The sequence below is a fragment of the Paramormyrops kingsleyae genome, chromosome 18, assembly GCF_048594095.1.
Source record: "Paramormyrops kingsleyae isolate MSU_618 chromosome 18, PKINGS_0.4, whole genome shotgun sequence".
In the NCBI taxonomy this organism is placed as follows: domain Eukaryota; kingdom Metazoa; phylum Chordata; class Actinopteri; order Osteoglossiformes; family Mormyridae; genus Paramormyrops; species Paramormyrops kingsleyae.
Window position 1 is genome coordinate 28,623,987 of NC_132814.1, and position 12,692 is coordinate 28,636,678.

General features: G+C 39.4%; 1 protein-coding gene and 1 non-coding gene across 2 annotated transcripts; one reads left to right on the forward strand and one right to left on the reverse strand.

Moving 5' to 3' along the window:
- Nucleotides 1–1,460: 1,460 nt before the first annotated feature.
- LOC111833668 (novel acetylcholine receptor chaperone) lies at nucleotides 1,461–9,241 on the reverse strand. The gene is made up of 2 exons (XM_023792179.2): nucleotides 9,048–9,241; nucleotides 1,461–2,315 (listed from the first exon to the last, which is right to left on the reverse strand). The coding sequence occupies exons 1-2, from the start codon at nucleotides 9,165–9,167 to the stop codon at nucleotides 1,953–1,955; spliced, it is 483 nt and encodes a 160-aa protein (XP_023647947.1). The 5' UTR covers nucleotides 9,168–9,241; the 3' UTR covers nucleotides 1,461–1,952.
- Nucleotides 9,242–11,208: 1,967 nt separating this feature from the next.
- Nucleotides 11,209–11,281, forward strand: trnav-uac (transfer RNA valine (anticodon UAC)). Its single transcript has one exon. It is a non-coding gene; the product is annotated as a tRNA-Val (tRNA).
- The last annotated feature ends 1,411 nt before the right edge of the window (nucleotides 11,282–12,692 follow it).

Genomic DNA, 12,692 nt, shown 5'->3' on the forward strand with positions numbered 1-12,692 from the left:
TATAACATCCTAACTTGGCAGTAGCCCAGGGTAGGTATCTGGCCCCCTGCAACCCTGACCAGGATATGTGGTCAGAAAATGGATGGATGGATGGATGGATGGATGGAAGGAAGGATGGATGGATGGAAGGAAGGATGGATGGATGGACCTGGCAGTAAATAGATCCTTTTCTGAAATAATTATAACGGCATCTCACTTCCCTAACGAAACAATGAAATATAAAATTATCAATGAAATTTACGTCAGTCATAAGTACTTTGCAGTCTACAGTAGACTCACTAGTAAAACTGTAGTTTTAATTGACTTTGTAACACATTCTGGTAAAAATCACAAATTCTTTTTGATACTTAAAAACACTTAGCAGATCATCTGACTTCTTTGCAAGGAGATCAACCACATGACGCTTTTAACCAAGTAGCTGCACTAAAATGCACAATCATTTATTCACAAACAAGCAAAGCCAGTCATTCCTGCAATGTTCTCAGAAATATCACCTGCAGATTAAAGATACAACATATTTTATTTGATACTTCTAAATATTTCAGTACCAGTGTGTAATGAATTTAGCCATAATAGAAAAAACGGTAAACATTACACTGTAGATATTATACAGATTTAAGGTTAGGAATCGCCCAGTTCAAAATACACACCACATTCTGGTCTGAATTGGCCTTAATCAACTGGAAATACCAAGTAATCTAATAATATGTGTGTGTGTGTATGTGTGTGTGTGTGTGTGTGTGTTTGTGTATAATACTTAAGATATATTCACATATTATGTTTTTTTTTTATCAAAAACTCATTTTACCTTTAAATTCACACCCTTAAATTTCACACTCGTACTTCCTTTAGTTTTCTTTATTCTGCTCTCTGTTCTGTTGCACAATTTTTATGTTTCATTCCATTCCAAAAAAAAACAAGATCAGTGCAATTCAGTATAGCTATTTAACCTGAGAATTCAGTATAGCTATTTAACCTGAGATAATGCAAAAAACAGTGGTTAAAACAGTGCTTATCCCAGCCGGAGACCTGTCATTAAGGGTACAGCAAAGTACAATAAAATATCCATCCATTTTCTGATACCTTTCTTGGACAAACTCATGGTAAGCAGTAAATTATGCTTATGAAACTGCATTTTTTCTTTTTTATAAGAATCTGAGTAACTAATGCTCATCAAGTGACATCACCTTTTGGATTTCTGACTGCCAAAAAATATGGAGCATTTTAAAGGCAGTTATAGATTAAATCAATCTATATTTTCTTAGTATTGTACTTTGGGTATTCTGCTTTATTACATACAAACGGGAACTGTCTATTTTTGTTAACATGGTAAAATATGTATGTTTGTAGAGAAAAAAAAAACCCAAAACTGGTAAATTCTGGCACGAGTAAGCAAGTTTTTCATTTACATGCACAGAACTGTAAGATGATTACATTGAACAAAAAAGAAAAACTAGCAATTAAGAGACCAAAGAAATTTATTCCCTTTCGCATCCAGTATTGACTAGTCTAGAAGCAACATACAATGTTTTATCAAATGTGCAATTAAATACTGAGCACAGATTTTAAAACTGTTAAAATTTAGACCTTTCAAAACATACCAGGCAGACTGAACAAATTTTAATATGCACCAGCTTTTCACAAAGCCGGGACCTCACTCATAAAAGTCAATTGTGACAGCAAGCTTAAATTTTATCCTAGCTATGAAAGATTAAGAGAGTTTCAGAGGGTTATTATTCAGAACTATTCAGAATAGACAGACAAATATTTTCTTACTTTCGTGTGGGATATGAACTCATAAAAAGTGTGATTGCTGCTCTGGGAGTGGGAATGAATTTGGGTCAACGGTCATTTTCATCCATGTTTCCCTCATCCTAAAGGACGTCCTTGCTTCTTCCTGGGGTGAGTCAGGCCAGGTCAGCTTGGGGGCTAGGAAACCTTCACCTTCTTCACTAGGAAACCTTGACTTTGTTCTTCTCCTGAGGGTTGATCTGCTCCTCCTGGCTCTCCTCCACCTCCAGCCGCTCCTCGCCCTGCCGGGCGACGAGGAGCCGGCAGGTCAGCAGGATGCCGAAGACCAGGGCATGAGCATAGCGCTTCAGGGGGTCGCCCACCAGCTGGTGGAAGAAGAGCACGGCCAGCATGACCAGAAGCAGCAGGAAGTTGGCCACGTCCTTGGGTCGGCCAGGCACCAGGGTCAGTACCACCCCGCAGGCCAGCTCCAGCGTGCCGATGACCTTCCGCAGCAGGACCGAGCTGATGCCCATCTTCTTAAGGGCGGGCAGGGCCTTAGCATAGCTTTTATATGCCCGTTTCTGAAGAACAAATTCAAACAAGGGTACACATTGTTAATAGATTGTAGGTTCATGCTACGAGCACTACTGCTTACCGAATCACCACTATCAAGGAAGCATGAGACCATTCTTACTGAATGATAAATATCATCGGGAATAAACTGTCGAGATGCAAGCAACCATACCGACAACAGCAGGCATCTGAAATCTAGCCAGATGGCTGACATGTAATGTAACCAAATTAGCAGATTCCATGGGGTAAGCAAAACGGAAAAACGTTAAATATTAGACAAATTATACAGATAACCACATAAATGCAGCACATTAAATCTTGTACGCTGCACACAACTTAGAACTGAATTATATGTGACAACTAACTGGTATTCAAAGTATAAAATCTGGGGAATTACCTCTAAAAAGAGAGAAAAACCTACGTAATCTCTGAAGTCGCTTAAACAGGGTTCCCAGTTAGGTTATAGTACAATTAGGGAGTAAGTAAATATACTAAACCAAAGCAAGCAAAACGGGGCCAGGCAAACTCCAAATAAACTACATTAGAGCAAGCAAAACAGGGCCAGGCAAACTCCAAATAAACTACACCAGAGCCTGCAAAACAGGGCCAGGCAAACTCCAAATATACTACACCAGAGCAAACAAAACAGGGTCAGGCAAACTCCAAATATACTACACCAGAGCAAGCAAAACAGGGTCAGGCAAACTCCAAATATACTACACCAGAGCAAGCAAAACAGGGCCAGGCAAACTCCAAATAAACTACACCAGAGCCTGCAAAACAGGGCCAGGCAAACACCAAATATACTACACCAGAGCAAGCAAAACAGGGTCAGGCAAACTCCAAATAAACCACACCAGAGCCTGCAAAACAGGGCCAGGCAAACTCCAAATATGCTACACCGAAGCAAGCAAAACGGGGCCAGGCAAACTCCAAATACACTACACCAGAGCAAGCAAAACGGGGCCAGGCAAACTCCAAATATGCTACACCGAAGCGAGCAAAACGGGGCCAGACAAACTCTAAATAAACTACACCAGAGCAAGCAAAAGAGGGCCAGGCAAACTGCAAATTTACTACACCAGAGCAAGCAAAACGGGGCCAGGCAAACTCCAAATATACTACACCGAAGCAAGCAAAACAGAGCCAGGCAAACTGCAAATTTACTACACCAGAGCAAGCAAAATGGGACTAGGCAAACTCCAAATATACTACAACGAAGCAAGCAAAACAGGGCCAGACAAACTCCAAATACACTACACCAGAGCAAGCAAAAGAGGGCCAGGCAAACTGCAAATATACTACACCAGAGCAAGCAAAAGAGGGCCAGGGAAACTCCAAATATACTACAAAAGAACCAGCAAAACAGTGGTCTGTACTACAAAGCAGGGTTACTGGCTTATCGGGGTAACTTGTCGGATTTAAAGTATCTCAGTTTAAATAGACTTCATATTCATTCACTTATATTTTGCCCAGACTACCTTAAATCTGACAAGTTACCCCGATAAGCCAGTAACCCCGCTTCGTAGCACAGGCCACAGGGCTAGGCAAACTGCAAATATACTACACCAAAGCAAGAAAAACAGGGTCAGACAAACTCCAAATATACTACACCAATGCAAGCAAAAGGGGGCTAGGCGAATTTCAAATATACTACACTAGAGCAAGCAAAACAGGGCCAGGCAAACTGCAAATATACTACACCAGAGCAAGCAAAACGGGGCCAGGCAAACTCCAAATATACTACACCGAAGCAAGCAAAACAGAGCCAGGCAAACTGCAAATTTACTACACCAGAGCAAGCAAAATGGGACTAGGCAAACTCCAAATATACTACAACGAAGCAAGCAAAACAGGGCCAGACAAACTCCAAATACACTACACCAGAGCAAGCAAAACGGGGCCAGGCAAACTCCAAATATGCTACACCGAAGCAAGCAAAACAGGGCCAGGCAAACTCTAAATAAACTACACCAGAGCAAGCAAAAGAGGGCCAGGCAAACTGCAAATTTACTACACCAGAGCAAGCAAAACGGGGCCAGGCAAACTCCAAATATACTACACCGAAGCAAGCAAAACAGAGCCAGGCAAACTGCAAATTTACTACACCAGAGCAAGCAAAATGGGACTAGGCAAACTCCAAATATACTACAACGAAGCAAGCAAAACAGGGCCAGACAAACTCCAAATACACTACACCAGAGCAAGCAAAAGAGGGCCAGGCAAACTGCAAATATACTACACCAGAGCAAGCAAAAGAGGGCCAGGCGAACTCCAAATATACTACAAAAGAACCAGCAAAACAGTGGTCTGTACTACGAAGCAGGGTTACTGGCTTGTCGGGGTAACTTGTCGGATTTAAAGTATCTCAGTTTAAATAGACTTCATATTCATTCACTTATATTTTGCCCAGACTACCTTAAATCTGACAAGTTACCCCGATAAGCCAGTAACCCCGCTTCGTAGCACAGGCCACAGGGCTAGGCAAACTGCAAATATACTACACCAATGCAAGCAAAAGGGGGCTAGGCGAACTTCAAATATACTACACTAGAGCATGCAGAACAGGGTCAGACAAACATATATATTACACCAATGCAAGCAAAGGGGGGCCAGGCAAAGTCCAAATATACTACATCAACACAAGCAAACCTGGGCTAGGCAAACTGCAAATATATTACAACAGAACCAGAAAAAGAGGGCCAGGTAAACTCCAAAACCATAATTATGCATAAAGTGATACATACTACAAAACCATTTTAAAATGTTGCTTCTATAATCCTATTAAGGTATACTTGACATTTGTTTGTTTTGTTTTTTTTTGTTCATTCATCCTCATTTTTTTCCTAAAAGAAAAATATCATACCGACTGTGGTCCATTTTTCCCAAAATTATTTGTTCCCTAAGTGAACTGCAGTTAATTTATATTAAGAATTATGGTTATCTATCTTGGCATGAGGGTAAACATCCATCCATCCATTATCTCTACCGCTTTATCCATCTGGGTCGCGGGGAAGCTGGAGCCAATCCCAGCATCATCGAGCGAGAGGCAGGATACACCCCGGGCAGGCCGCCAGTCCACCACAGGGCCAACACAGACAAACAGCCACACACACTCACATGCACACCTATGGGCAATTTAGAGTAGCCAGTTGACCTAATCTGCATGTCTTTGGACTGTGGGAGGAAACAGGGTATACATCATAACAAAAAAAATAGGTGACATTTTTCTGGCTTAACCAGAATGCTATTTCCAGCACTACAGCCTTCTCCCATAAATTTTACATGTGTCTTTCATTTATTTACCAGATGCTCTTATCAGGAGAGGATTACATGGCCAGAGTGTAAAAGTTTAATTCAGTCACCATATTGACATCTGACACAGGCGCAACAAAACTGATAGAATCATCTCTAAAACCATCAGAATTTAATATAACAGCAAATTATTTTGGCGGATGAGGTACAATCTGGTGTTGAGTCAACAGCTGGCAGGTATTTGGGTTTTTCTCCTCCAAACTGGACCATGGTAAATCGGACATTGTAGAAGTTACACTGGTGGAATTAATTAATCAACCACAAGGTTTACAAAGTGCTTTAAAAAGAAGAAAGAAACACAAGAAATTAAAAATAAGCACAAAGGAAATAAAATAAATGCAGGAATAAAATGACTGATTATCATAGGGTATTATTTGCAATGGTGAAAATATATGTTTTCAGCCTAGTTTTTCGATATTCAGTAGCTTGCAGGCTTTTTGGGAGAGCAGAAGTTTGGGACCAGAGTGACTAAATGCTGCCTCCTCCTTCCTTAGCCAGGTTTTAGGAATAATCAGTAAATTACTCCCGGGTGATCTGAGTGATCTGCCTGGGACATACTGTACCTTACAATCATGTCACTGAGGAAGGATGGAGCAAGACCTCGTTTAAAGAGAACTTTAAAATCAATTTTCAAAGCTACAGCTAGGAGGCCAGTGCAAGGAAGTAAGAGTAGGTATGTCATCCCTTCGACTTCTGCTTGACCAGCCACCGCAGAGAGCTGAGATCTGGCAGGGATGTAGGAGCGACCAGTGTGCAGAAGATGGAGGAAGACCTGAGGCTTTAGCTTAGCTAGTTAGCAGGCACGGGACACTAGCAGATGATGCCTGTCAAGGTGATTCTGCATGCATTACCGAATGATTATCAGTGGAGAGTTCAGGTAAGGTTGAACAGTAAAGCTTGTACTGTAATACTCACAGCAACCTAAAGCATTTACAGCCAGCAAGGGCTACACTTGTTCTCAGTGCTCAGTGCCAGTGTTTTGTGTAACACGTCATCATCATTGTTAAATGACATGGAATGGCAAAACCAGAATTCAAATATGTATTGGTGTCAATCACCTAAAAGCTGGAATTTCAGAAAAACACATCAAATAAGTATTACAATATTAATTCTCATGAATTAAAAGTCTTATGAGTGAGCAGTGCTGTGAAATACCCATACTGGTCAGTGCTATGAGTTCTACAGTGAAGTATTAACAACTAGAAACACTGAGAAAGCAGAGGAATCACAGCTTACAGAGAAACGACTTTGACATCTCCTGCTGTGGGCATGACATGAAATCATGCCAAAATAAATGCAGTGAAAATGCTAATTGTAGACATATAAGACTGCTGTGAATCAAGCTGCACACTGCTGATATGTTATAATTAAGCAAACAGAACAATACTAGCCTTCATTTGGAAAAAGCTGAATGCATCTACAACATTCTCAGGCTTGTAAATGCATGATCTTCTCAGCCATTTTTTTTGCTTTGAAAATCACTGTCAATTTACTTTAATTTCCCTGTCTACTAAGCGTTAGGGCAATTACCGCTTTAGAAACAATATAGATTTTTTCATGGATTTGTCTTTTGTTGTTTGCTCACAATTAAGATAGCTGGAAATATGCCAATGGACAAATGACAAATAAGGTTTTTACTACCTGAAAAAATAGCTAAATTTTGCAACATTTTTTTTCCAAATCAGAATCTTCATGCAGCAGCCATGTCTGCAATGCATCAGACATTAACTGATGTATGATGATTGTCATTTATGATTATTGATATTTATTACAGTTCCACCTGAATATTTTTTGTTAACTGAAAAGGCTTCATCTGATTGTACACCTGTACAGACGTTTGTCCTTCACATCACATTTATACATACAATTTTAAAAACAAATTGAGTTTTACCATATTGCAGTGTTTTCATGGTTTTCCATGGGTTGTACCACCTGACATGGAAACTGTATCATGGGGTGGTTTTTCCTGTACTTTTTTTTATATTTAAATCCTCTAACCTTTTCTCTGCACCACGAAGGCCACTCAGGATCTTCTTTATGATTAACCATCTTGTCCACTGTTTTCTAAAATGGCTTTAACATAAAAGGCCCCTTTTCCCTGCCAGGTGCGTCCTGGTATTTGGCACAGACCCTAATGCAGATTTGCAGACAAACATTTATCATTTGTTTCAATGGTTTGAAAACCATAGTGTTTTGCAACTTTCTATGGGCTTAAAGTTTTCGAACAGAATCATCATCATCATCATTATCATCATTATTATTATTCTTATTATTATTATTATTATGTACTGATTTGAATAGCTTTCTTGCACTGATCATTTGTTTCAATGGTTGCACTACCTGACATATTTGGACTTTGAGATACATAAATGTCAAAATGGTATGTTAGGCTTATTTGAATGTGTAGCCTATTAGAGCGGTTTCATGTAATAATATTACTCATGCTATGTATTTATTTTTTAAAAATTGAAATAATAATAATAATGGACTCGGGACATAAACCATGTATGTCGTGTCATTCACCCCAATTAGGATCTATCTTTTCTCCAATATAATTATGAAAACTCAGTATCCTGTTGTAGTGTTGCTATTTATTCTAATATTAGAGATGGACAGTAGTGATACAAGCCCTCTGGTGCTTGGCAGAGCAATCACAGAGTTAATCTGAAGAAATGTGAGAAGTGGGAAAAACCGTACCGGCTGCCCGTTTCTAACGACAGACAGGGAGAAGCGGAAGAGGCAGACGGGGCGGTGCGTTCTCCAGGTTTATTTTATTTCCAGCATTTCGTTTATATGCATTGATAAACTACATATTATTGCTGCTATTCGCGCTTTTCCCCCCATTGTCTCCCCTATTATTAGCCGTAAATGCGATACGAGATGCGGCTTCAGCATCAGCACCGGCGCAGAATTTGCCAGAAAACAAGCGATCGCCGAAGATGCGCACAGCCGCGTCTCTGGGTCGCTTCTTTAAGTCCCACATGCTGCGCATTTTTTAATTGTATTCTGTAATTTCACTACCAAAACTCATGGAGGAACAGAAAATGAAATGAGAATTAGCTCATTCCTATCTCGTTTATTACATAAAGAAAACTGGCACATTTTACTGTAAAGATTAACAAATTAAAATGCATCATATATTTGCTACTCCTTTCGGCAGGGGTAAGCTATGCAGCGAAAAGTATCAGGAACGGACACGAAACATAACCACGGGAAAAGGCTGATTATTGACAATGTTGTACGTTATTTTTAAGGGATTTTATAATATAATTATGTAACAGCTTTCCATTTTATTCTAGGCTCCCTTCTCTGAATAATCGGAGCCATCCTGAGTGTGTAGATGCAAAAACCTTCAGCATCTGTAGGACAGATCCTTCCTCATCCATATGCAATAGTGCTGCATTACAATAATACGCTTCACTTACCATTTCGCTATAGGCGTCTTTGCTTAATCTCGGCGTAAGCTTAATAGTGCCCATAAACACGAAAAAAAGGCCAAGAGCGAAGGAAAGGGCAACAATCGTTATTGTCCTCGGAGAAGCCATGATCTTTGCCTCCACTATCTACACAACCGGGGTCCCGAGTGGCAGCAGAAAAGCCCGAGCGGAGACAGGAGCGGTTTTACAGCGAAAGTGGGCAAGCAAGACCTGTGCCGCTGGGTCCAAACGCCCGTTATCGGTAAATGCGCAGGAAGGGCTACTCATAAAACAGAAAACGAATATGTCAAATCTATGTTATGATATATACTACAAAATCCAGAATAATGTACCACTCGTTAAATATACACCGAAAAGGCACCAAATACGTATTTCTTAATAGTCGTACGGTTTAATATTTAAGTCACATATGGAATTAAGTAATAAGTTTTATTGAATATTAACATACACAAAATCCATTAAGTGTAGACAGCTGACTCAATTAACACATAATATTTTCGAAATATTAAAAAAAAAGAATGCTGAGTTAACATTCCAACTCAAATTATTCAAATTTTAAACGTATCTCTTCTAGAAATAATTAAGGGAAAAAAGAATAACAAATAAATTCATAAATAGACAAGCAAACAGACAAACAGATAAATACCTCAGGAAAAAAGACAAAAACAAAGAAGGCTTGATATGACATAAAACCAAAAGTCTATCCGAGTTGGTCTATCTAAGACTTCTACCCTTTATGTTTGGTCAGTTGAGAAGTCAAGATTTATCCCCAATGCTTCCCGAAAGAAAACTAATACTGTAGTTTGAGGATACCTTTGTAGGACAATTCAACCCAGATATCTTCATTTCATAGTTGTTACATTTGCTATAGTTGTAATGCATCTGGAGAGTGGTGCCCCTGAGTTTAAAAGGTACTTTTTATATATTTTCAGTTTCTTGTAACAGAACATAAATATCTCTTCGTGATCTCAAAGTGATTTTTTTCTTGAAGAATGTACATTCTTGATGTATATTATACACCTTCCTTTGGGTTTGGTGAAGGTATTGGCTGGTTATGATCAATATTTACCCTTCTTTGCAAACATTGCAGCCTACACGAGGAATCTTAACCTACAGCTGAATCTCTGTAAGAACAAGCCTCTTGTTTTCCTTGCTGGCCCTACTATCCGTAATGATATTGATGTACAGCTTGGATTATTGACATTGTCTCCATCAAGATCTGCCAAGAACTTTGGGGTAATGATTGATGACCAGCTATCCATTTTTGACCGCGTAGTGGAAATCGGTGATCTTGTAGATTTATAAAATCAGGAAAATGCCATATTTGTCAGGATAAGCTACTCAGCTTCTAATACAGGGATCTGTAATCTCACCGCTAGACCACTGTAACTCCTTACTGGCCAGGCTAGCAGCTTCTTCTGTCTCATGGCTGCCAATGACTCAAAATGCAGAAACATGTCTGCTATTCAGTCAGCTCTCGCTGTCTCTCTTCATTGACTCCCTATAAGTGCTCGATTGAGTCCTTGTAGTAGTCCCCATCTCAGTCAAGATGCTCATCAAGATCTGCATTCTGTCTTGCCCATTCAGTCAACAATCCAACACTCTTAGGGTTGATTTTTTTCCCTTTTGATCTGAATAGTGGTTAAATAAGGTTCTTGCTATGTTTGAAAGCTCTTGATAGCTCTTGGTCTGATGTTACTTACACTTGTACTCTGGCATTCAATGTAAGCTCAGCCTAGTGCACTTATGTCAAGTTGCCTGCCTTTCAGCTGCTTGCTTGTAATGTTCTGTACTGTCTGGCTCTCTATGTGGCTTTGGACGAAAGTCTTTGCTAAATAAAATAAACGTGCAAGTAAAATAACTTAAGTGCCAGTAGAAATGTGTTTATATACACAGTGGATCCTCAAGTTACAACCAGCCTGACATGCGAACTTTGGGTTATGACCAAAATTTTATTTTTGACTTACGACCAAAGTCTTGAGTTATGACCCGGATGCCAGTCGAGGCCAAAACATGAATCCGCTTGTGCGGTTGTGAACAAAGAGCCGAGATGCCCGAGAGGCGTCCGTAAGCGTCAGTCTGAGCCCAGGGACGCCTGTTCGTGGACCTAACTTTGGTCAGTGCAGTGCACTATATGTTTAATGGAAGTGGTTTCATAGTGTAGTGGTTATCACGTCTGCTTTACACGCAGAAGGTCCTGGGTTCGAGCCCCAGTGGAGCCACTGATACTTTGGTATCCACATGTGGATGCCAAATCAATTTCCCCATGTGGATTAATAAAGTATTGATTATTATTATTAATTTATTTTATCTACTTGCCATCAAAATGGCCCCAAAAAGCTGGAAAAGAAGTTAAGGAAGGAAGAGAAGACAAAGAAAAGATTTGTGTAAGGAAGCTAGTGTTGCTAAAAGTGTTACTCAAATTACTAAGTCATGATCAACAAATTTAGATGAGGCATAAAGGCTATTATTAGTGTGGATAAACGAAAGACAGATGGCAGGTGAGTCTGTAATATCTAGGGCTATGAATGCAGATCTCATAAAGGATAAGCCATCAACGAGTGACAATGGTGAAACATTTCGGCACAGTAAGAGGTGGTTTCACAATTTGAAAGCGAGAACTGGGCTTTGTGGCGTAGCTAGGCATGGTGAAGCAGCCAGTGCTGAAACAAGGGCTGCCGAAAATGACATACACCACTGCGAAAGCATGAGCACAGTATGAAATTGGTGTTTGTGCTAGGCTAGGCACATTTTATAACGCTTTGATGAATACACTAGGAAAATTATGGGCATTTCTGGTAAATTACACATATTATACAACTCCTTTTCATTATGAAAAGGTTAGGTAAGGGGTGCATTGGGAGGTTCATCCAACTTGAGTTACGACCAGCTCTTGCGAACGAATTGAGTTCATAAGTCAATAAATCAATGGTCCACTATATATATATATATATATATATATATATATATATATATATATATATATATATATATATATATATATCTGTGTGTGTGTGTGTGTGTGTGTGTGTAAATGCAAATCGAAAGCGGGCAAAACTACAGCTACAGTACTATTCTTCTACTGTTTCTTGGCTGACCTCTGCCCTGTGAAAGTCTCTGCTGCCACCTACTGGAAGCATCTAGACAGTTTCCTTGTACATGTGCAGTCGATTAATGATTAAATGGACTTGATTTGAAGATTACACAACCCCGACATGTCAGAGTTCTTTAAATTCTGTAATATCTAACATTAAAGCTGTGTGTAATATGCAATACTAAATAACCACTAAATAACAAATGATTATCAATACAACTGCATTGTTAACAAATTTATAACGAGGTATTTTGAAACATCCGTCTTTCAGGATTACATTCGTCAAAAGTGGTGCATTTGCACAATATAACTATGACTGATTTTATTAGGCCCACTTTTCCTTTTATTCTAATCGATTAAAATGTAAAGCCAATTCGTCTTATTACTGACAGATAACCATGGCAGACACGGTGTTAGTGAGTGACGCCAGGTGTCACTGACTGACATTGTTAAAAGATCCATCCATTGAATTATTATTCTTTCTTTATTCTTTTCTTTAGCCGTTATACACATTATTGTTTTTGTATCATTGTTTTATT